This window comes from Bombina bombina, chromosome 6 (genome assembly GCF_027579735.1).
Source record: "Bombina bombina isolate aBomBom1 chromosome 6, aBomBom1.pri, whole genome shotgun sequence".
NCBI classification, from domain to species: domain Eukaryota; kingdom Metazoa; phylum Chordata; class Amphibia; order Anura; family Bombinatoridae; genus Bombina; species Bombina bombina.
The window spans coordinates 846,383,218-846,409,775 of record NC_069504.1 but is presented as its reverse complement, the minus strand read 5'-3'; the positions used below and the strand labels follow the sequence as shown (position 1 = coordinate 846,409,775).

At 38.7% G+C, this 26,558-nt stretch overlaps 1 protein-coding gene across 1 annotated transcript in view; it reads right to left on the bottom strand.

Annotated features, from left to right (window-relative positions):
* LOC128664660 (mucin-22-like) overlaps positions 1-26,558 on the bottom strand; it is a 67,125-nt gene that overhangs the window by 24,710 nt on the left and 15,857 nt on the right. The window contains exons 3-7 of the mRNA XM_053719471.1: positions 26,241-26,342; positions 17,831-17,949; positions 15,861-15,919; positions 11,212-11,307; positions 58-212 (exon numbers count right to left, since the gene is read on the bottom strand). Coding sequence (XP_053575446.1) covers positions 58-212; positions 11,212-11,307; positions 15,861-15,919; positions 17,831-17,949; positions 26,241-26,342 — 531 coding nt within the window. The remainder of the gene's footprint in view (positions 1-57; positions 213-11,211; positions 11,308-15,860; positions 15,920-17,830; positions 17,950-26,240; positions 26,343-26,558) is intronic.

Below are 26,558 nucleotides of genomic sequence, written 5' to 3'. Positions count from 1 at the left end.
TCAGACAGGCAGTGATATTCAATAGGCAGTGCTGTAATTAACTCAAGTGACACCTACTGTCTGGGTTGCATGACGCCGCATCTATGGCTGTGCGGTTAGCCAGAAATATGTTCAATTGTTCAAATTTGCTATTATACTGGACCGATAAACTTGTATCCTTCTCGAATTGTATTTCCACAATAACCTCGTGATCCACAATTATATTGGTCTCTCTGCCAAAGAAACACACAGTTGATTTAAAAGCTATTTAGAATATTGATTTTAGATAGTCAATGTAAGTATGATATATGTACTTATGAAAAAAAGCTTCATGATTCTTATAGAGCATGTCATTTTAAACAACTTTCCAATTTACTTCTGTTATCAAATTTGTTTTGGTTCTTGGTATCTTTTATTGAAGAGTAAAACTAGGTAGGCTAATAAGTGCTCAGGAGTGTTCACATGTCTTTAGTACTCTATCACCTAGAGTACGAGTTTTGCGCTAAACAGGGTGCAAAACTAACCCTAAAAAAATTGCGTTATTTCACTCTCCATAGCCCTGCCATTATGAGTTACTGAAAAGCCTCCTTGTGCGTGCGATATGGTGGCGTTAAGCTCCATACCGCACAAAAGCCAAGGGCTGCTTTGACGTGCTCGTGCACGCTTTCTCCCATAGACATCAATGGGGAGAAAAAACCTAACACTTGAAGTGCAGAATGAAAAATTACGTTTAACCCTAGCATAAACCCCAAGTCTAAACACCCCTAATCCACCACCCCCGACATCGCTGACACCTAAATAAAGTCATTAACCCCTAATCTGCCGCTCCCGACATCGCCGACACTAATAAAAGTTATTAACCCCTATTCCGCTGCTCCCCGACATCGCCAACACTATCATAAAGCTATTTACCCCTAATCCGCCGCTCCCCAAAATTGCCAACACTATAATAAATCTATTAACCACTAAACCACCTGCCCCCCACATTGCAAAACAGTAAATTAAACTATTAACCCCTAAACCTAAGACCCCCTAACTTACATTAAAATTACAATATAACTATCTAAAAATAAATGCAAACTTACCAGTGTAATAAAAAAAGCTAACATTAAACTATAAATTAACCTAACATTACTATTCTAATAAAATAAAAAAATACTACCAATAAAAAAATCTAAATTACAAATTTAAAAAAATCTAACACTACAAATTTTTTTTAAAAATCTAAAATTACAAAAGATAATAAACACTAAATTACGAAAAATAAAAAACACTAAGCTTACAAAAAATAATAAACGAAATTATCAAAAATAAAAACAATTACACCTAATCTAATAGCCCAATAATAATACAAAGCCCCCCAAAATAAAAACACCCCCTAGCCTACAATAAACTACCAATAGCCCTTAAAAAGGGCCTTTTGTAGGGCATTGCCCTAAGTTAAACAGCACTTTAACCTGTAAAAAAAAAACAACTCCCCCAACAGTAAAACCCACCACCCAACCAACCCCCCAAAATAATAAAACAAACTCTAAATAATAAAAAAACCTAAGCTACCCATTGCCCCTAAAGGGACATTTGTATAGGCATTGCCCTTAAAAGGGCATCCGGCTCTTTTTCACTATCCTTAAAACGGCATTCAGCTCTTTTCCAAAAGCCCAAAGCCCTAATCTAAAAAAAAAACAACACTCAAAAAAACCCCCCTGATATTAACTAACCCCAGAATATCTACTCACGGTTCCTGAAGTCCGGACATCAAACTCCATTAAGGCGGCGTGAAGTTTTCATCCAGGCGGCTATATCTTCAGCCATCCCGGGGCGACTTCTTTCTTCATCCCGGCGGCTCGGAGCGGAGCTATCCTGGAAGCCTATACCATCCTGCGTGGAGCGTCCTCTTTAATCGGTCACCGCCATACACTGAAGCTTCAATGCAAGGTTGCCATTTCAAAATGGCGTACCTTACATTCCTAATGGCTGATTTGATTCTTCAAATTCAAATCAGCCAATAGGATGAGAGTTTCTGAAATTCTATTGGCTGTTCTAAACAGCCAATAGGATGAGAGTTACTGAAATACGCTGCCGGCATTTATCAGTGAACTGCTTGTGCAATGCCACCCCTGCAGATTCGCGGCCGCTAGCAGGGGGTGTAAATCAACCCGATTGCATGCGATCGGGCGGATTGCTGTCCACTGCCTCAGAGCAGGTAGGCTCACACGGAAACAGCTGCATCAAGCTCCATTCTGAGCTTGATGAATCGGCCCCAAACTCTGTATTTTGCATGCAACAAAAATGGTTACTTGATTCTGGAATAATATATAGATATAGATTCTAAGAAGTGCAAATTGTCCTTTGCTTGGATAACGAAGGGGGACATTCTGAGCTTGATGAATCGGCCCCAAACTCTGTATTTTGCATGCAACAAAAATGGTTACTTGATTCTGGAATAATATATAGATATAGATTCTAAGAAGTGCAAATTGTCCTTTGCTTGGATAACGAAGGGGGACATTCTGAGCTTGATGAATCGGCCCCAAAATCTGTATTTTGCATGCAACAAAAATGGTTACTTGATTCTGGAATAATATATAGATATAGATTCTAAGAAGTGCAAATTGTCCTTTGCTTGGATAACGAAGGGGGACAGCTGCACACCCCTCCATTAAAAAAATGTCCAGCTACACGGGTTTCACCCAGTTATGGGTGACATGCATGTAGCTGGATGTTTTTGAACAGATGGGTGTGCAGCTGGCCCGCTTCATTCACCTGGGTGAAACATATGTTGCTGGATGCTTTTGAATGGAGGGGTGTGCAGCTGACCCCTTCATTATCAAAGCAAAGGACAATTTGTACTTCTTAGAGTCTATATCTATATATTATTCCAGAATCAAGTAAGCATTTTTGTTGCATGCAAAATTCAGAGTTTGTGTATAAACCACCCTCAAGGACAATTTACACTTCTTAGCAGCAGGACATTTAAAGCATATGGGGAGTCATATGACAAGAGTGCCCTGAGAACAAAGTTACATTTATGAAGGAAGAATATAGATTAGGAACAGTCTGTACTCCCTATCACATGACATCGATACTACTGATTATAAGGACTCTTACAGTAGATGACACGGGCCAGGATCGTTAAGCTCTGAGTCCAGTTTGTGCAATATAATTGAAAGAAGTTCAGTTTAGCAATATTGTGGGAAGGGAACAGCATAATTTATGAGTGTACTGATCAGAAATGTCTGTGTGGGGGGTTTGCAGCTATATGAGTATTAGTAAAGTACTGACTAATTGGGAAGGGAACGACTTAAGTATTGAACCTTGTTATAATGTGAAGCCTTGAAGTGAATGGTGCTGAATTTTGAGTAGGGGGGCTGTATATGTGCTGGAGGCACTGTACCTGTGGAATAGGTATAGCTAAGATAAGGTGGTGTTGTATTGAAAGGGGGTTGGGAGTGGGAAGGTATAAAGCAAGGGGCACACAGGAAGTGGGCAGAAAAACTAACCTTTCTTCTTTTCCCTCCCTCCCGCCCTGGGTTCAATGAGGTTTAGCCACAACGAAGAGGTCCCATCGAGATTAAGTGACAGAGCAGCACGGTTAGGGGCAAGAGATGTGGATAGTTGGCCATACAGAAATAAAACCGCCCAAGTTTTTCCCAATATGGATTTACATGCCACGAAGCATGCAACTGGCTGGTGGTCTGTCGGTCAGAGCCAATGAATTGCGGTAATAATTTTCATGATTAATTGTCAATCGTGTGTATGGCACGTGGGTAAGGTGTTGATGGGGGGTGTGTGGAGTACAGGTACATTGAGTGGTGGTCTGTCGGTCAAACTCCTACATCCTCTGAGTTTGCAGACTGAGCCTCCGGTAATTTGCCATTTAACTCTCCTGAGTAGCATGTGGTCATGCCACTTGGTCACGTGAGGCCGCTTTATTTCTTGATAATGCTAGTGCATTGTCATTTTGATGTGGTCTTAATTTAATCTATGATTTTGGTTATTACTTTTTTTATGATTTGACAATGATCGCTCATAATTCTGTCATAAAGGCAATGACTTTGGATTAACTTGAAAAAAACCTGTGACCTTTTCAAACCGCCAATAATCGTGTCTATCTTTATTTAGTAATCTGTAAGGGGTACATGAAGGGATGGTTTTGGTATCGGTGGTTTATAGCTGGAAATGGAAAAACTAAGGCTGAAAAAGTTTTGCATTATATGAGTAGAGTGCTAGATAGGAGTATACTGTTGATATATAAAGGAACCTCAAGGTATTAAAGCAGTTCTGTTCAGGTATTGTGCACCTTGATAAAGGCCCATGTTGGGGCCGAAACATTGGTCATGCTCATATGTACCACAAAATTAAATGATTAATAAATATATGCAGATATTGCAAAGTTGAATATAAACTTTGGTAGTCTTACTTATCTTATATATATATATATATATATATATATATATATATATATATTTACTTGTTGATGCACTAAGGATAGCAGAGTGATTGCTTTGAGTTACAAGCTCAATTAATATTGTTTTCTGTTGTGAAGACTATAATTGAAAAATAAATAAATAATATAAATGTATAAACACCCTGTATACTTATTTCTTTTTTTTTCCGATCATATTAAATATATTATACTAAAGTTCAATTAAAGGGACAGTCTACACCAAAATTTTTCTTATTTAAAAAGATAGATAATCCCTTTATTACCCATTCCCCGTTTTTGCATAACCAACACATTTATATTAATATACTTTTTACCTCTGTGATTACCTTGTATCTAAGCCTTTGCAGACAGCCTCCTTATCTAAGTGCCTTTGACAGACATGCAGTGTAGTGAATCAGTGAAGACTCCTAAATAACTTTCAGGGAGTGAGCACAATGTTATCTATATGACACATGTGAACTAGCACAGTCTAACTGTGAAAAACTTTCAAAATGCTCTGAGCTAAGAGGCGGTTTTCAACGGTTTAGAAATCAGTTTGAGCCTAGCTAGGTTTAGCTTTTCAAAAATACCACCAAGGGAACAAAGCAAATTTGATGATAAAAGTCAATTAAAAAGTTGTTTAAAATTGCATACCCTATCTGAATTATGAAAGTTTAGTTTTGACTTTACTGTCCCTTTAAATGTGTTAATTACATATTGCAGTGCTCTGTTACTTTGGCACATATATATGTCTGTTATCTAGCAAGTCAGATAACTTTGGCTATCTAATAGATAACAAATCATTTACCCATCATTTGAAAAAAAAAAAAAAAAAAACTTTAAAATGTCTAGCAAGTTGAATAACTTTGTTTGGTTATGTAATAGCTATTAATATTTTGGATATAGAACATTGAGTAATAGCTTTGTTGTCATGTATTGATTAAGAGGTTGATTTATCAAAGGCTTCACAAGCCTTTCGCCCTCCTACGACTGCAGGATCTCACAAGAAAAACTGCAGTCCGTATTTAACAAGCAGCGGTCGTCCGACCGGGGAGAGTGACAGCTCTTGCCCGCCCATGATTGGCTGTGTGCGGGCAGGCGCAGGATTGCACGTGAGCACAAAATAGTGCTTGTGTGCAATGCTGAATTCCGTCAGTGGAATATAGCCCGCCTGAGGAGAGCTGCGGACAGGGGTGGGTATATGCGCCCGTGTCCGCTGCAGATTGATAAATCGACCCCTAAGTGTGTTCATATATGACAGAGAAGCTTTTCCTGGTTCTAAATCACTAGACCACCTGTGGTGATCGGAGAAAAATGTGAGGTCCTGGTTAGATATCATATCAGATTTTATATCCCTGCAACTCTTATAAGTACTGGAACTTTTAATCCTGCTTACACTACTGTCTCTCCTCTCTCACCAGGTATGTGCATAAGGACTCCATTTTAACCCTGCAACACATATTATAACTGCTTATTCCCCCTACAAAACTTTATCTATCTCTGGTATGTGCATAAGGACTCCATTTTAACCCTGCAACACATATTATAACTGCTTATTCCCCCTACAAAACTTTATCTATCTCTGGTATGTCTGTATTACCTTAAAAAAAAAAAGTTTTCTTTTCTGTGTCTTCCATTTTGAAGAAAGGTGCCATCTGCAATGTTTGCTTAGGCCCTGTTTGATCCTGCTCTAATTTATGACCTTTGCTAATTAGCATCATGTGACTGTTATTACCTTTAAATTGAATATCCCCAGCTTGTTTAATCAAGCTTAGCTTGTTAGATCAGTGCAGCATTGCATGTGTGCAGTTCCCTAAGTGTGCTAGTTCATAAGTGTAGAGAGAGTTATAACAACAGAGTTGGACAACAGAGATAAGTACTTTTCAAATTCCAAAAAATAAATGCAAACATAATACACTTTCTAATGTCTGCATTAACCTTTTCCTCCCTTCTCCTTAAAGTCACAGCTCTTCCTTTCACAAACAGCACTCAGAAAATTCATATTTCTCCTTCTCTTCTACCTTCCCCCCTCTACAATACACATGAACTTTATTCCTATCTCACATCCCTCAGCCGGCCATGCTTCACTTATCCTAAATTTAAACACTCACATAAGACACATTCTCATCTCCTTTCACTCACCATCTTTCCTCGTCTTGCAGCTGGGGATGTCTCGCCTAACCCAGGTCCACCCTCTGCTTCCCTCAGATCACTACCCCAAATGACACCTCATACACCTTGCACACGTAACCCTCTAAACCTCATTAACTGCACATCTATTAGTACACCCCAATTCTCATGTGCCCTTTGGAATGCGCGCTCGGTATGCAATAAGCTTACATCTATTCACAACATATTTCACATTCACTTAACCTGTTAGCCCTCACTGAAACTTGGCTTTCCTCCTCTAACACAACTGCTGTAGCCTCTCTGGCCTATGGCGGCCTGCACTTCAGTCACACTCCCAGGCCTGGAGACGAACAAGGAGGAGGAGTAGGAATTCTTCTGTCTCCACACAGTACCTTTCACTGCATTCCTTCACCCCCCTCTCTTTCCTTCTCATCTTTTGAAGTTCCGCCTCTTCTCCCCTATAGCTCTTCATGTTGCAGTTATCTATCGGCCCCCTGGCCCAGCATCACAAATTCTGGACCACTTCGAAGCCTGGCTTCCACATTTTCTCTCTTCTAATGTCCCTTCTCTCATCTTAGGGGACTTCAACATACCCCTTGATAAGCCTAACATGCCTGCTGCCTCTAAACTTCTATCCCTTACCACCTCTTTAGGCCTGTCCCAGTGGACAACATCTCCAACACACTGTGAAGGCAACTCCATAGACCTGGTCTTCACAAATCTCTGTGCTGTTTCCAACTCCCTTAACTTCCCCTTTCCTCTCTCTGACCACCATCTATTAATTTTCTCTCTTACTCTACCTGCTACATCTTTGCAAGCCCACAAAAAACTGCTACCTCACAGGAATTTAAATGACTTTGATCTCACAGACTTTTCCACTCAACTGAGTCCTCTGCTCTTCAACGTACATCAATCACTCAACGGCAACCGTGGCACACTAAACAGACCAGATATCTTCAGCGATGCTCACGGGCTGCTGAACGGCAGTGGAGGAAATCACGCACCTTTGCTGATTTCCAACATTATAAACTCACCCTTAAGTCCTACAACTCTGCGCTCAGCTTGGCCAAACAAGTCTATTTCTCCTCCCTTGTGTCATCTCTACGTCCGCCTGCCCACTACCAACCTCACTGCTCAAATTATTGCTGATCACTTCAAAAATAAAATTGACACCATTAGAAAAGAGATCTGCACCTCGCACCCCGCAAACCCAGCGATCCTACCCACCCCTTCTATTAACAAAAATCTATGCTACTTCCCTCCTGTTACAGAGGAAGAAGTCTCTGCACTCCTATCCTTGGCTCATCTCACATCCTGCCCACTTGACCCCTTCACGACTTATTCCCTCTGTGCTTCACTAACCCCGACCCTAACTCATCTCTTTAACCAATCTCTCACTGCTGGCACATTTCCTGACACATTCAAGCATGCGTCAATCATACCAATCCTAAAAAAGCCCTCGCTTGACCCCTCCACGCCTTCTAACTTTTGACCGGTCTCCTTACTTCCCTTTGCTTTAAAATTATTGGAACGACTATTCTATAATCGGCTAACTCAATTTCTCACAACTAACTCCTTACTTGATCCACTACAATCTGGTTTCCGCCCTAAACACTCAACAAAAACCACTCTTGCTAAAGTAAAGTAAAGCAGCTTTTGACACAGTTGACCATCCTCTCGGCCTCTCCTCCTAAAAATACTACATTCATTTGGCATCTGAGACACAGCCCTCTCCTGGTTTGCATCATATCTTTCAAACCGCTCGTTTTCAGTTTCCTTTAACAACATATCTTGTGATCCTATGCCTCTCTCAGTTGGAGTACCACAAGGCTCTATCTTGGGCCCCTTGCTTTTCTCTCTTTATACATCCTGCCTTGGAAAACTTATAGCCTCCTTTGGATTCCAGTACCACCTATATGCTGATGATACCCAAATCTATCTTTCCTCTCCTGATATCTCTCCCTCTTTGCTCAACCAGATTTCTGACTGCCCCTCTGCAATTTTCTCTTGGATGTCTTCACACTACATCCAACTCAATCTGTCCAAAACTGAGCTGCTTCTTATCCCCCCCTCTTCAAGACATCCAACAACTGACATTTCTCTGATGTTTGGAGACTCTATTCTCAACACCTCACCCCAGGTCCGCTGCCTTGGGGTCACACTAGACTCAGAACTCACATTCAACCCACATATACAAACGCTTACCAAATCCTGCCGTTCACACCTACGCAACATTTCCAGAATTCGTCCCTTCCTTACTCAAAAAACTACAAAAATACTTATTCATTCCCTCATCCTGTCACGCATTGATTATTGCAATCTACTCCTAAATGGCCTTCCAAAACACCGCCTCTCCTCCCTCCAATCTATTATGAATGCTTCTGCTAGACTCATCCACCTAAGTCGACGATCTACATCCGCTACGCCGCTCTGCCAGTCTCTACACTGGCTCCCCATACACTCAGTATACACAGTATTAGCCCTAACCTACAAAGCACTCAACAGTCTAACTCACAACTATATTTCCTCTCTCATCGTGAAATATTCCCCATCCCATACTCTTCAATCAACCTCTGACCTACGTCTCTACACTCCTGTTATCTCTACATCCCACTCCCGCCTCCAAGAAGACTTTAAACGTGCTGCTCCTGTCCTCTGGAACTCTCTACCCTGCTCCATTAGACTGTCTCCAACCTTGTATAGCTTCAGACGATCCTTGAAAACCCACCTATTCAGAGAGGCTTACCATCTCTCCTCCATCCCGCATCCGAACCAAACTAATACATGTACATGAACTGCCTGACTCACTGCTGTAAATACAACCGATGTAACAAGCTACCCCAACCTTATGTCTCTGCACCCTAAACCTATAGACTGTGAGCTCTCCGGAGCAGGGCCCTCTTCCTCCTGTGCTAGATTTGTTTAGTTTTGTTATGTTTTGTATTTTATCACAAATCTTTGTCATTGCATACCCCTATCATTGTACCCAGCGCTACGGAATTTGGCGGCGCTATACAAATAAATGATAATAATAATAAGTAAACACACATATCTGAGCTAATCAAATACTACTGTCGGAATCTCTTGTTAATTATGTATCCATACATTACCTCAGATTAAAGGGAAATTAAAGTACTTTTTTTATTTATTCATTAGACATTTTTCACTACATTATAATATATATAAATGCAAAATAAATGTTTTAAAATTATTTAAAGCTGTAATTTTATTAGAAAAATATGCATTTATTTGAAGGTTCGAGGCACACTCCTGGAAAAAACTATTGAATGTTGTTTTCTTGTTTCCTTTGCTGTGAAACAGATATAAACAAGCTTCTGCACATATCAACCAATCACTGTGTAGTATATAATTGTGTCAATGTTTTGCATTCCATGGAATTCACTCCAGCCTCTCTTTTTGGAATGAAAACACTACAAATTTTCAAAGTCAATGTGAAATGATATCCAAATGTTGAAGCACTTGAAAGTGATGCAGCATAGCTGTAAAAATCAACTTTAAAGGGGTCGACTCATCATGCCCCATATTGATCAGAATGTATCTGTTTCCACGCAAGCCTTTAGGCTCGCCGGAAACAGCAGTTAAGGAGCAGCAGTCAAGGTCGCTGCTCCTTAACTTGTCCTCCACCTCTGAGGTGGCGGACAGCAACCAGCCCGATTGGATACGATTAAATTGATTGACACCCCTTGCTAGCGGCTGATTGGCGGCGAATCTGCAGGGGACATTATTGCACAAGCATTTCACATGAAATGCTTGTGCAGTGATAAATGCCAACAGCGTATATGAGGCGGACATTAATAAATCGGCCCCAAAATATCAACTTAACATCTCTATGTAAAAAAGGAAGATACTTTACCTCAAAATTTCCAAAGTATTTACACCGCACTGTAAAGAGACTTTAAGCAGCCAATAAGGATGCAAGTCCCAGAACTTGCAAGGGAGTGTGCATATGGCATGTGCATGCACCATCATGTTGTTTTTCTATTCAGTTTAAGGAAGTTCACTATTAAATTTCACTAGATTTCCTTGAAATCTCACGAGATCAGAGCAAAACAAAGTATGACCTCAGCACTGCTGATGCTGATTGTTTATTGTTTTTTGTTCTTTTTTCAACTTGCAGCTGGACAGCAACTGGACTATAATTGTTAACAGAGCACTTACTCTGGTGAGCTGAAGAAATTTTAAGGTAAAATATCTTCCCTTTTTACATAGAGATGTCCAGGTGATATTTTCAGGTCAGTTTTTCACAGTTATGCTGCATCACTTTTAAGTAATTTAGCATATGAGTATCACGTCCCTTTAAATTACGATAAAGCAGGCAAAATAAATACTGAAAATCCATTGCAAAGTTTTTAAATTATGCATAATTAAGCCTTTTTTGAGTTGAATGTCCCGTTACACTCATGGCTTTGTAGACTCTGCCAGATATTTGTCACCATCATTGATCAAATCTGTCGAAGAGCCCCAAAGCCCCTTTCAGGTACATGCCCATATTAAACCTCAGATCCGACCTGATTAGTTGCGTCCAGTTTTTTTACATATTCTCCTGGACACAGTAAATTAAAATAATGATACATTGTTAGGTGACGTATTCCCACCCTTCACCCACCCTGTTGACCATCAGGATGCACTGGTCACTATATCTAACAAGAACATACCTAATTCTGGATGATATCTGTATTTTCTGTACAGCGGCTTCATCTCTCTTGTACTTTCTTACTGAGGGTAAAACCATACGCTGCATAAGCTTCTCACTGAAAATATTTAAAACAGTTATAAAACAAATGTAGTCACATTAACATGTATAACCTAAGGCAAATATAAAATATACACCTAGATTTAGAGTTTTGCGGCCAAAGGGGTGCGTTAGCTACGTGTCTTTTTTTTCTAGCGCTGCTTCTAAACAACACTGGTATTTAGAGTTCTCTGAAGGGCTGCGTTAGGCTCCAAAAAGGGAGCGTAAAGGCATATTCACCTCCACTTCAACCCTCAATACCAGCGTTGCTTACGGTAGCGGCTAGCTGGAAAAACGTTCTCGTGCACGATTCCCCCATAGGAAACAATGGGGCAGTTTGGGCTGAAAAAAACCTAACACCTGCAAAAAAGCAGCGTTCAGCTCCTAACGCAGCCCCATTGTTTCCTATGGGGAAATACATTTATGTCTACACCTAACACTCTAACATGCACCCCGAGTCTCAACACCCCTAACCTTACACTTATTAACCCCTAATCTGCCGCCCCCGCTATCGCTGACACCTGCATTACACAATTAACCCCTAATCTGCTGCTCCTGACACCGCCGCAACCTACATTATAGCTATGTACCCCTAATCTGCTGCCCCTAACATCGCCGACACCTATATTATATTTATTAACCCCTAATCTGCCCCCCCCCCAACGTCGCCGCCACCTACCTACACTCATTAACCCCTAATCTGCCGACCGGACATCGCCGCTACTCTAATAAAGTTATTAACCCCTAAACCGCCGCACTCCCGCCTCGCAAACCCCATAATAAATAGTATTAACCCCTAATCTGCCCTCCCTAACATCGCCGCCACCTAACTTCAAGTATTAACCCCTAATCTGCCTACCGGACCTCGCCGCTACTCTAATAAATGTATTAACCCCTAAAGCTAAGTGTAACCCTAACACCCCCCTAAATTAAATATAATTTTAATCTAACGAAATAAATTAAATCTTATTAACTAAAGTATTCCTATTTAAAACTAAATACCTACCTGTAAAATAAACCCTAATATAGCTACAATATAACGAATAATTATATTGTAGCTATTGTAGGATTTATATTTATTTTACAGGCAACTTTGTATTTATTTTAACTAGGTACAATAGCTATTAAATATTTACTATTTAATAGCTACCTAGTTAAAATATTTACAAAATTACCTGTAAAATAAATAATAACCTAAGTTACAATTAAACCTAACACTACACTATGATTAAATTAATTACCTACAATTACCTACAATTAAATAAACTAAACTAAATTACAAAAAAACAAACACTAAATTACAAAAAAATAAAAAAAGATTACAAGAATTTTAAGCTAATTACACCTACTCTAAGCCCCCTAATAAAATAACAAAGCCCTTAAAATAAAAAAATTTCCCTACCCTAATCTAAATTACAAAAGTTAACAGCTCTATTACCAGCCCTTAAAAGGGCTTTCTGCGGGGCATGCCCCAAAGTAATCAGCTCTTTTGCCTGTAAAAAAAACACAATACCACCCCCCAACATTACAACCCACCACCCACATACCCCTACTCTAACCCAAACCCCCCTTAAATAAACCTAACACTACCCCCCTGAAGATCTCCCTACCTTGAGCCGTGTTCACCCAGCCGGGCACCGATAGACCAAAAGAGAACATCCGGAGCGGCAGAAGTCTTCATCCTATCCGGTCAGAAGAGGACATCCGGACCGGCAGACATCTTCATCCAAGCGGCATCTTCTATCTTCATCCATCCGACGAGGAGCGGCTCCATCTTCAAGACCTCCGGCGTGGAACATCCTCCTTCCCCGACGACTACCCAACAAATGAAGGTTCCTTTAAGTGACGTCATCCAAGATGGCATCCCTCGAATTCCGATTGGCTGATAGGATTCTATCAGCCAATCGAAATTAAGGTAGGAAAAATCTGATTGGCTGATTCAATCAGCCAATCAGATTCAAGTTCAATCCGATTGGCTGATCCAATCAGCCAAACAGATTGAGCTTGCATTCTATTGTCTGTTCCGATCAGCCAATAGAATGCAAGCTCAATCTGATTGGCTGATTGGATCAGCCAATCGGATTGAACTTGAATCTGATTGGCTGATTGAATCAGCCAATCAGATTTTTCCTACCTTAATTCCGATTGGCTGATAGAATCCTATTAGCCAATCGGAATTTGAGGGACACCATCTTGGATGACGTCACTTAAAGGAACCTTCATTCGTCGGGTAGTCGTCAGGGAAGGAGGATGTTCCGCGCCGGAGGTCTTGAAGATGGAGCCGCTCCTCGTTGGATGGATGAAGATAGAAGATGCCGCTTGGATGAAGATGTCTGCCGGTCCAGATGTCCTCTTCTGCCCGGATAGGATGAAGACTTCTGCCGGTCTGGATGTCCTCTTCTGCCCTATCGGATGAAGACTTCGGCCCGGTTGGGTGAAGACGACTCAAGGTAGGGACATATTCAGGGGGTAGTGTTAGGTTTATTTAAGGGGGGTTTGGGTGGGTTAGAGTAGGGGTATGTGGGTGGTGGGTTGTAATGTTGGGGGGTGGTATTGTGTTTTTTTTACAGGCAAAAGAGCTGATTACTTTAAGGGCATGCCCCGCAAAAAGCCCTTTTAAGGGCTGGTAATAGAGCTGTTAACTTTTGTAATTTAAATTAGGGTAGGGAATTTTTTTTATTTTGGGGGGCTTTGTTATTTTATTAGGGGGCAGAGAGTAGGTGTAATTAGCTTAAAATTCTTGTAATCTTTTTTTATTTTTTGTAATTTAGTGTTTGTTTGTTTTTGTAATTTAGTTTAGTTTATTTAATTGTAGGTAATTGTAGGTAATTAATTTAATTATAGTGTAGTGTTAGGTTTAATTGTAACTTAGGTTAGGATTTAAATAACTATTTAATAGCTATTGTACCTAGTTAAAATAAATACAAAGTTGCCTGTAAAATAAATATAAATACTAAAATAGCTACAATATAATTATTCGTTATATTGTAGCTATATTAGGGTTTATTTTACAGGTATTTAGTTTTAAATAGGAATACTTTAGTTAATAAGATTTAATTTATTTTGTTAGATTAAAATTATATTTAATTTAGGGGGGTGTTAGGGTTACACTTAGCTTTAGGGGTTAATACATTTATTAGAGTAGCGGCGAGGTCCGGTCTGCAGATTAGGGGTTAATACTTGAAGTTAGGGGGCGGCGATGTTAGGGAGGGCAGATTAGGGGTTAATATTATTTATTATAGGGTTTGCGAGGCGGGAGTGCGGCGGTTTAGGGGTTAATAACTTTATTAGAGTAGCGGCGATATTCGGTCGGCAGATTAGGGGTTAATGAGTGTAGGTAGGTAGCGGCGACGTTGGGGGGGGCAGATTAGGGGTTAATAAATATAATGTAGGTGTCGGCGATTTTAGGGGCAGCAGATTTTTGGCTCAGAACCCTGGACAGCACAACAATGGGCCGGCATCTAAACTTACATTCTTGCTTTTCAAATAAATATACCAAGAGAATGAAGAAAATGTGATAATAGGAGTAAATTAGAAAGTTGCTTAAAATCGCATGCTCTATCTGAATCACAAAAGAAAAAAATTGGGTTCAGTGTCCCTTTAACCTCTTAAGGACATATGACGGAATTTTTCCGTCATAAAACAATTGAGCAAACTGAAAGCTGTGTCCTTAAAGGGTTAAACACATAAAGTCCTATTTGGAAGCAATTTCAGCTGCAGAGCAGAACACAGTAAGTGATAGGCAGGTTATCAGCGGTGTATATAGGATAGGTGCTGCCCTAGGCACTCAAAATTCTGCTGCCCCTTCCCCGCCCCCTAGGTTTTAGGCCTTTTTTGCCATAATATTTTTTGATCAGGGAGTAACATGTTTGTTTGTTTTTCTTTATGGCATTTCTGAAGTAAATGTTATCAAGGACTTGCAAAACACTTGCATTCACACACATATACATATACACACATCTATCTATTGCTGCAATATACTGTATATAAGAACCCCAAACACAGATTTCTTGATAAAATATTTCCTTAAATACAATACCAAGTGTTGAAAGCCAACAGACCTAAAGGAAATAGCTAGCCAATTAAAATAAAAACAGTAAGCTCCATGGGCAGTCCCTTATTATACCCCATAAAATGTAAGCTCCTTGGGCAAAATCTCTCATTATTTACCTGTATAATATTTCAGAAATAACTGTAAGCTTCTTACAAATATAGCCACACAAATGTGTTGCCCCTCCCTCCAATCTGCTGCCCTAGGCAAGTGCCTTGTTTGCCTAGGCCAAAATACGCCCCTGCAGGTTATATAACTGCTGCTCCTGATTTGTTGGTGGGTGTTGTTTACTGGTAACTGAAATGCTTGAGGCTTCTAAACTGGACTTTACCTATGTGTTTTACCTAAATGAGGGTCAGTATCTAGGATTAGTAATGCTTAAATGACATGGGGTAATGAAATAGAGCACGTAATCTTTCTATCAGAATATTCCTTTTAGTAATGTGGTCTCACAACCCTGCGCTTATGTTGTCAGGCATTATATAAAGAGAAAGATTACTGACAAAGCAAATCTCACCTACCTGAGTTTGTTAACCTTAATATCTTTGTAACCAGGTACCGATACATAAACTGGCTTCATCTGTACAAACAGAGAAATAAAAAGTTCAATGCAGAGTAGGAAGTTATTCCAAGTATATGCATAAAAATACACTCACCCACACACACTCACATACAGACTCACATGCACACTCACATGCACACACACTCACTCATAAACACTCACATGCACACACACACTGTCACCTACACACACACTCACATGCACACGCACACACTCACCCACACACACACACTCACATGCACACACACATTCTCATGTACACACAAACACTCACGTGTACACACTTACATGCAAGCACACACGCGCACACATACTCACCCACACACTCACATGCACAAACATTCACCCACACACACTGGCATGCATATGCACACACACACATGCTCATGTGCACGCACACACCCACATGCAAGGACTGATATTTACATATATATATATATATATATATATGTGTGTATTTAATACACATATTCTTCCTATCCTGTAAAGCTAACAAGATATTTAGGAAATTAAGAAAACAAAAATCACAACCACTGCATCTAGCGATTTATAATATCTAGAAACTCTAGATATATTAGTAGCTTTGTGATTTACAGTATGACAATAATTAAAATCAAGTTATATCAAATAAGACTAGAAAATAATTTCCTGCGCTGTTCCATTTTTAGATTAAAATCTTGTCAAATCACAAAACTGTGTTTTTTCAATACTTTAATTGAAAACACTTAAAAAAATCATTTTTTTAAATGTTAAAAGTTAACCAATATAATCACTGAGCGAACATGCCCAGTATACCCATCATGACTATAGACAAATGACATTCAGAATGTTTAACACTTACCAGGATGGGTTTGCATTACAAAAGCTTAATTTTACATATGTAAATTATTATTTTTCTTAGGCAATGTATAAAGGGAATATTGCTTGTAATATTTTTTTTTTCTACAATATTTTAACACTTTTGTGATGGATCTTTTTGAAATGTGATTTTTGGACAACGTTTGGAAGGGAATAAACAATACTATGTACAGTGTAAATTTGGTTTATCGGCTCCTATTAACCTCTCTTTACCAGTGGCATCTCTAGAAATAATATTTAGGGGGCACTTCCTAGATCCTTCAGGTGTTTTGTAAGTAGGGCTTTGACAGGAGAGATGGGGATGTAACCGGAGGGGCTGGTCGTGCAGATGATCAGTATTTAAAGGGACATAATACTCATATGCTAAATCACTTGAAACTGATGCAGTATAACTGTAAAAAGCTGACAGGAAAATATCACCTGAGCATCTCTATGTAAAAAAGGAAGATATTTTACCTCACAATCTCCTCAGCTCAGCAGAGTAAGTTCTGTGTAAAAAGTTATACTTCACCTGCTCCCAGCTGCAGGTAAAAATAAAAAAAAATGAAGAAATGAACAGCAGCCAATCAGCATCAACAGTGCTGAGGTCATGAACTCTTACTATGATCTCATGAGATTTGACTTAACTCTCATGAGATTTCATAGTAAGCTTCCTTTACCTGATGGTGAAATAATATGAGAGTTCACGAGGCTCATCCCCTAAGCTGTCCTAGGACAGACACACTAAAATGCTGCTTAGAAATACTTTACAATGGGAGGTGGCTACTGAGGAACTTTTGAGGTAAAATATCTTTCTTTTTTACATTGAGATGTTCAGGAGATATTTTCTAGTCAGCTTTTTACAGCTATGCTGCATCACTTTCAAGTGTTTAAACATTTGGGTATTATGGCCCTTTAATGGGTGGGGTTGAGGTGTATAATTGCCAGGAATGAGTGGAGATGAGGGGTGGTGGGAAAACGATGAGGACGGCACTGATCCTTAAAAGTAACATTTTCCTGTTGAATACTAAATCCTACTGATATTTTCCCACCCCTATATATGTGTGTATAAATGTTTATATTATTATATACCTTATTTTTAAAGTCTTCTACAAATTTCTTAAAGTCATCTGAAGATTCATTTTTATAGCTTTCTTTGTACTCTTGAAATACTTCCACTGCTACTTTCACAGTTGTGTTGACTGTCGGACCTATAAAAAGAAAGATGTAAGATCATATATAGATATATAAATGGCAGTTAATTCTTATTGATTGACACATATGCCTTGTTATTTACTTCCTATGGCTATCTTTTCTTAACCACAATACTGTCATGTTCGAGTATTTTTGGACCATTTTTAGCGTAACTATATTTTTACAACGTTAACCACCTTTTGAAATTTTGTAAACATAATGTCTGTCCCATGCTCCCTAAGGCCTAGATTTGGAGTTTGGCGGTAGAAGGGTTGTTAACGCTCCGCGGGCTTTTTTCTGGCCGCACCATAAAATTAACTCTGGTATCGAGAGTTCAAAAAAATGCTGCGTTAGGCTCCAAAAAAGGAGCGTAGAGCATTTTTACCGCAAATGCAACTCTCGATACCAGAGTTGCTTACGGACGCGGCCAGCCTCAAAAACGTGCTCGTGCACGATTCTCCCATAGGAAACAATGGGGCTGTTTGAGCTGAAAAAAAACCTAACACCTGCAAAAAAGCAGCGTTCAGCTCCTAACGCAGCCCCATTGTTTCCTATGGGGAAACACTTCCTACGTCTGCACCTAACACTCTAACATGAACCCCGAGTCTAAACACCCCTAACCTTACACTTATTAACCCCTAATCTGCCGCCCCCGCTATCGCTGACCCCTGCATATTATTATTAACCCCTAATCTGCCGCTCCATACACCGCCGCAACCTACGTTATCCCTATGTACCCCTAATCTGCTGCCCCTAACACCGCCGACCCCTATATTTATTAACCCCTAACCTGCCCCCTACAACGTCGCCGACACCTACCTACACTTATTAACCCCTAATCTGCCGAGCGGACCTGAGCGCTACTATAATAAAGTAATTAACCCCTAATCCGCCTCACTAACCCTATCATAAATAGTATTAACCCCTAATCTGCCCTCCCTAACATCGCCGACACCTAACTTCAATTATTAACCCCTAATCTGCCGACCGGACCTCACCGCTATTCTAATAAATGTATTAACCCCTAAAGCTAAGTCTAACACTAACACTAACACCCCCCTAACTTAAATATAATTTAAATCTAACGCAATTAATTAACTCTTATTAAATAAATTATTCCTATTTAAAGCTAAATACTTACCTGTAAAATAAACCCTAATATAGCTACAATATAAATTATAATTATATTATAGATATTTTTGGATTTATATTAATTTTACAGGCAACTTTGTAATTATTTTAACCAGGTACAATAGCTATTAAATAGTTAAGAACTATTTAATAGTTACCTAGTTAAAATAATTACAAAATTACCTGTAAAATAAATCCTAACCTAAGTTATAATTAAACCTAACACTACCCTATCAATAAATTAATTAAATAAACTACCTACAATTACCTACAATTAACCTAACACTACACTATCAATAAATAAATTAAATACAATTGCTACAAATAACTACAATTACATAAACTAACTAAAGTACAAAAAATAAAAAAGAACTAAGTTACAAAAAATAAAAAAATATTTACAAACATAAGAAAAATATTACAACAATTTTAAACTAATTACACCTACTCTAAGCCCCCTAATAAAATAACAAAGACCCCCAAAATAACAAAATGCCCTACCCTATTCTAAATTAATAAATTTAAAAGCTCTTTTACCTTACCAGCCCTGAACAGGGCCCTTTGCGGGGCATGCCCCAAGAAAATCAGCTCTTTTGCCTGTAAAAAAAAACATACAATACCCCCCCCAACATTACAACCCACCACCCACATACCCCTAATCTAACCCAAACCCCCCTTAAATAAACCTAACACTAAGCCCCTGAAGATCTTCCTACCTTGTCTTCACCATCCAGGTATCACCGATCCGTCCTGGCATCCGGTGCTGAAGAGGTCCAGAAGAGGCTCCAAAGTCTTCCTCCTATCCGGCAAGAAGAGGACATCCGGACCGGCAAACATCTTCTCCAAGCGGCATCTTCGATCTTCTTCCATCCGGTGCGGAGCGGGTCCATCTTGAAGCAGCCGACGCGGATCCATCCTCTTCTTCCGTTGTCTCCCGACGAATGACGGTTCCTTTAAGGGACGTCATCCAAGATGGTGTCCCTTGAATTCCGATTGGCTGATAGGATTCTATCAGCCAATCGGAATTAAGGTAGGAATATTCTGATTGGCTGATGGAATCAGCCAATCAGAATCAAGTTCAATCCGATTGGCTGATCCAATCAGCCAATCAGATTGAGCTCGCATTCTAGATGGACCCGCTCCGCACCGGCTGCTTCAAGATGGACCCGCTCCGCACCGGATGCAAGAAGATCGAAGATGCCGCTTGGAGAAGATGTTTGCCGGTCCGGATGTCCTCTTCTTGCCGGATAGGAGGAAGACTTTGGAGCCTCTTCTGGACCTCTTCAGCACCGGATGCCAGGACGGATCGGTGATACCTGGATGGTAAAGACAAGGTAGGAAGATCTTCAGGGGCTTAGTGTTAGGTTTATTTAAAGGGGGTTTGGGTTAGATTAGGGGTATGTGGGTGGTGGGTTGTAATGTTGGGGGGGGGGGTATTGTATGTTTTTTTTTACAGGCAAAAGAGCTGATTTTCTTGGGGCATGCCCGCAAAGGGCCCTGTTCAGGGCTGGTAAGGTAAAAGAGCTTTTAAATTTATTAATTTAGAATAGGGTAGGGCATTTTGTTATTTTGGGGGTCTTTGTTATTTTATTAGGGGGCTTAGAGTAGGTGTAATTAGTTTAAAATTGTTGTAATATTTTTCTTATGTTTGTAAATATTTTTTTATTTTTTGTAACTTAGTTCTTTTTTATTTTTTGTACTTTAGTTAGTTTATGTAATTGTAGTTATTTGTAGCAATTGTATTTAATTTATTTATTGATAGTGTAGTGTTAGGTTAATTGTAGGTAATTGTAGGTAGTTTATTTAATTAATTTATTGATAGGGTAGTGTTAGGTTTAATTATAACTTAGGTTAGGATTTATTTTACAGGTAAATTTGTAATTATTTTAACTAGGTAACTATTAAATAGTTCTTAACTATTTAATAGCTATTGTACCTGGTTAAAATAATTACAAAGTTGCCTGTAAAATAAATATTAATCCTAAAATAGCTACAATGTAATTATAATTTATATTGTAGCTATATTAGGATTTATTTTACAGGTAAGTATTTAGCTTTAAATAGGAATAAGTTATTTAATAAGAGTTAATTTATTTCGTTAGATTTAAATTATATTTAAGTTAGGGGGGTGTTAGTGTTAGGGTTAGACTTAGCTTTAGGGGTTAATCCATTTATTATAGTAGCGATGAGCTCCGGTCGTCAGATTAGGGGTTAATAATTGAAGTTAGGTGTCGGCGATGTTAGGGAGGGCAGATTAGGGGTTAATACTATTTATGATAGGGTTAGTGAGGCGGGTTAGGGGTTAATAACTTTATTATAGTAGCGGTGCGGTCCGGTCGGCAGATTAGGGGTTAATAAGTGTAGGCAGGTGTCGGCGACGTTGAGGGGGGCAGATTAGAGGTTAATAAATATAATATAGGGGTCGGCGGTGTTAGGGGCAGCAGATTAAGGGTACATAAGGATAACGTAGGTGGCGGCGCTTTGCGGTCGGCAGATTAGGGGTTAATTATTGTAAGTAGCTGGCGGCGACGTTGTGGGGGGCAGGTTAGGGGTTAATAAATGTAATACAGGGGTCGGCGGGGTTAGGGGCAGCAGATTAGGGGTACATAAGTATAACGTAGGTGGCGGTCGGCAGATTAGGGGTTAAAAAATTTTAATCGAGTGGCGGCGATGTGGGGGGACCTCGGTTTAGGGGTACATAGGTAGTTTATGGGTGTTAGTGTACTTTAGGGTACAGTAGTTAAGAGCTTTATGAACCGGCGTTAGCCCAGAAAGCTCTTAACTCCTGCTTTTTTCAGGCGGCTGGAGTTTTGTCGTTAGAGCTCTAACGCTCACTTCAGAAACGACTCTAAATACCGGCGTTAGAAAGATCCCATTGAAAAGATAGGATACGCAATTGACGTAAGGGGATCTGCGGTATGGAAAAGTCGCGGCTGAAAAGTGAGCGTTAGACCCTTTAATCACTGACTCCAAATACCGGCGGTAGCCTAAAACCAGCGTTAGGAGCCTCTAACGCTGGTTTTCACGGCTAACGCCAAACTCTAAATCTAGCCGTAAGTGAGGCCAAAAAACAAAATCGGTAGCCTATGTTTTCTGCAAAACCCTGTAAATCAAATAGCTGGTGTAGGCAATTTGCAGCAGAATTTACTTTTTGGTTCTTCTAGGGCGCATGGGACAGTAAAACATTTTAAATAAAAAGAAGGGTTGTTTACATTTCAAAATGATTAAAATTATGTTGAAGCAAACAGTAATTGAAGATTGTTCAAAATTAACAACTTAAGACAATACAACATAGATCTACGTCATGCGTTACATAGCCTATCATACTGCATAATGCAGATGTTCACCTAACCTTCAAGCAGCCTATGCAGTCACTTGAAAACCGAGACTTGCTATTGGTGGGCTGTAGGCATCTGTCTTTATATGGTAACTGAGCATGATCAGTGCTCCGTTACCGTATGAAGCCAGATTGCCAGATCGTTACAGACACTGACACTGTCTGTGTCACTGTCCATGATCATCCGTTTGAGCCGGTGGGAGGTGTAGGAGGCGGGTGGGCAGCAAAGGTGGAGGGAGGTATTGGACGGGAGAGGGAGGGATGGAACGCTACACTACAGAAAAACGGTAAATCAGAAGGGGGCACCCTACAAAACGATCACAGTGCGGGGGAGGTGGGGGAGGTTAAGGGGGACCCGTAAACTAAAGAAAAAGTATTGACATAAACCAAAGAAAATATAATAAACTGGGTAGTGACAGAAAGCTGCCAGTGTCTGAACTGGCTGCCAGAAGGGGGAGGGTTAGAAACTTGTTTGGGAGGGATCGGGGAGATGGGAGGGTTGAGGTGGGATCCCTATAATGCAGAATTTTTTTTTGAAAAAACATTATTAAAAAAGAAAAAAAAGCCCTTAACGTCTTACTGACAGACTATCTGCCAGTACCTAAGATGGTGGTTGGCAGACTGTCTGCCAGTACCTAAGATGGTGGTTAGGGAACATGAGTTGAGTTACATAATGAGCTAGATTCCTAGAAAATGTGAGGCTGCCAGGGGGCTTCATTGTAAAAGTAAGTTAATTTACCTATTTTTTCAGGGTTTTATTAGTGGGCATTCTTGCCATTAACATGCATATATGTATTAAAGGGACAATAGCACTTACTCTGAATTTTAAACAAGCAGTAGATTTTTTTCTGACACATTTCAAAATTTACTTCAGTTTGGCAATCCCCTGTATCATGTAACAGCCATCATCCAATCACAGACTCATATGCATATACACTGTAAACTTTGGCACATGCTCAGTAGGAGTAGGTGCCTCAGAAAGTGTACTTATGAAAAAGCTGTGCACAATTTTATATAGGAAGTAAATTACAAAGTCTATCTACAACATTTGAGAAACTCACAAAATAGTTTATATAACTGTTGCAATTGTAAGATATTCACATGTCTGTTTTATTAGGGTAAAGCTGTCTCACTGGCCTAACCAAGATGTCTCAGAGGTAAATGAGGGACTGGCCATGGGGGTTCTAAACGGGTCTTTGTTTTGCTTTTTTACCTAAACCTTGTAAAAGCATGAAAATTCACAAGGAATCTATTGCCATTGTGACGTATCTAGTCTCCCAGTCCAGTCTCACTATTTTAAAGCTGACAAGTTTGGTTTTTCTTTTTCTTTTAATTGTTTTAATTAAAAAAATGTGTACATGTGTAATGAGTTTTTTTATTGTTTATTCAGTAAGGTTTTGAAAGGGTTTTTGTAATTCTGGTATCTTTGACAGTGGACCTCACGCTATGTGGGACAGTAAAGTCAAAATGAAAGCATGACATTTTATACAATGTTCCAATTCACTTCTATTATTTAATTTGTTTTGTTCTCTTGATATCATATGTACATATCCTCAGCAGCAATGGCTACACACAATTGCTCTATCTTAATCATGAAATAAAACTGCTGCGTTTCATGCCTCTTTAAATATTGCAATAAAGATGAAGTTTCATTCACTATAATGTAGTTGATCTCGTAACTCATGGCTGTGAAGATGGGTAGTTACAAATTTTGTTTAATTCCACAATTTTCGAATTTAAAGAGCTTAACATCTATAGAATAGGGATGGGCGAATTTTTCTAAAAATTCAAATTTAATTTTTTTTTTGATACATTCGTTCGTTCAAATTGAATTTCGAATATTTATATAAAATTCTAACATTCTATTTTCGAATTTTTGTTTTCAAATTTTTCAATAAAATTCTAAAATATTTGTTCGAATAATAGAATGTTTAGCTATGTATTCATTCAATTTCGAAATGTAATATTCGAATTCGAATGTGACATTCTAATTCGAATGTGACATTTAAATTTGAAATAGTATTTCTAGTCTACAACTGTGTTTAATAAATGTAATATTCAAATTCGAATGCTACATTCGAATTCGAATGTCACATTCGAATTTGAAATAGTATTTCTAGTCTAATACTGTTTTAAATGTGATATTCGATTAGAATGTGACATTCGAATTCGAAATAGTATTTCTAGTCTAATACTGTGTTTTATAAATGTAATATTCAACTTCGAATGTGACATTCGATTCGAATGTGATATTCGATTCGAATGTGATATTTGAAATAGTGTTTCTAGTCTACAATTGTGTTTTATAAATGTAATATTCGAATTCAAATGTGACATTCGAATTCGAATGTGACTTTCGAATTTGAATGTGACATTCGAAAACTGTAAATAACATTCGAAAATCGAATTTTTAAGAATATTCGTTCTTATCAACATTCTATTATGTAAATCGAATTTCTACAATAACATTCGTTCTAACATTCGAATTCGGATATAAACACATTCACCCATCCCTACTATAGAACCAGGATCTCATTTGTATATAGACACATATAGGCATTTTTTAAAGGGATACTAACCCCAAATTTTTTTTCTTTCATGATTCAGAGTATGCAATTTTAAGCAACTTTCTAATTTATTCCTATTATCATTTTTTCTTTGTTCTCATGTTATCTTGATTTGAAAAAGCAGCAATGAAAGGTTAGGAGCCGGCCCATTTTTAATTCAGCACCTGGGTAGCGCTTGCTGATTGGTTTGCTACATTTAGCCACAAATCAGCAAGTGCTACCCAGGTGCTGAAAAAAAAATGGGCTGGCTCTAAAGCGTTCATTCCTGCTTTTTCAAATCAAGATAGCATTAGAAAAAAGAAAAATTGATAATAGGACTAAATTAGAAAGTTGCTTAAAATCGCATGCTCTATCTGAATCATGAAAGAAAAAAAATGGGTTTGGCATCCCTTTAAGAATGCACCATTGTGGGGGAGGTGAAATACATCAAAAAGATTCTTTATGTTTCAGTAAGTGTCCAGCATTTGTTTTTAAAAATGTTCTCCAATAAAAAACAAAATTCAGGTATGGAAGTGTCTATATACACTTATTGAGATACTGGTTTAACCTTGATGCCTTAGGTGGCTGCAGATTGATTCATACAGGGGTTTGCAAATTGAGCACCACCTACTTTTGGCAGTAAGGTGATGTTTTTGTTAGCTTTAAGTCATGTGAATATTTATGGATGGTACAAGGTGTGTGTTTTTATCTGTGTGGCATTTGAGTAAAAACTTATGTCTTATGTCTTGAACAATGATGGTTGGGATAACGTGGTTGAAAGGTACTCAACTTAATGGATGACCTTATTGAAGAAACATTATGAAGAGTACAATTTAGCCAAAGGAAACTACAGTTAAAAGGCAAATTTAGGTTGGAAATATTAGGTTTATGAATTCTCTGAGTGGGAGATGGTTAGTTTATGGGTTTCCTCTATGTAGTTGCTCAAGGAGTTAACTTGTTATGCAAAAATCCTTAAAACAGTATTATTGGTCCTCTTATATGGCAGCAACCTTTTTTTTAAATCCAGATGTTCCAAATAAATTGTTGATATATGTCAAAGAGGCATAAAGTTATAAAAGTCTAGCAGTCTGGTAAATATATAATTAAATTTAGAATTAAATATTGATGAATTGGAATGTTTTTTAAATTTTGGGCAATTATTTTTATTCTGATACATCCTAATTTACTGCCTCTAGGTAGTCTGCAGCTATTTTATGTTAAATTCTGCTGTATGGATTCACATAAATCAAATATTATTTAACAGACATTTGGAAATTCTACTTTAAAGTCTTACCAACTTGAACTGCGTCAACAATGAACTGACAGAGGTTCCCAGAGAATTCAGGCCGACAGTGGCATTTACCCCCTATTAGGGTAGCACCATTTTGACAGTTAGCTGAGAAAGAGAAAGGAATAGATCAATGGATTTATTATATTTATATTTATATATATATCAACTGGATAAAAGCCCATTAAAAGCAGTTAATTTAAAAATTACACCTGAGGAAGAGGCTTGTTCACTGAAGTCTATCTGCCACTAATTACGTTACTATGTTGCTCCTATTTCTGTGCAAGTGTCTTTTGTAATTTTTGCAAATACGTTATGTATTTT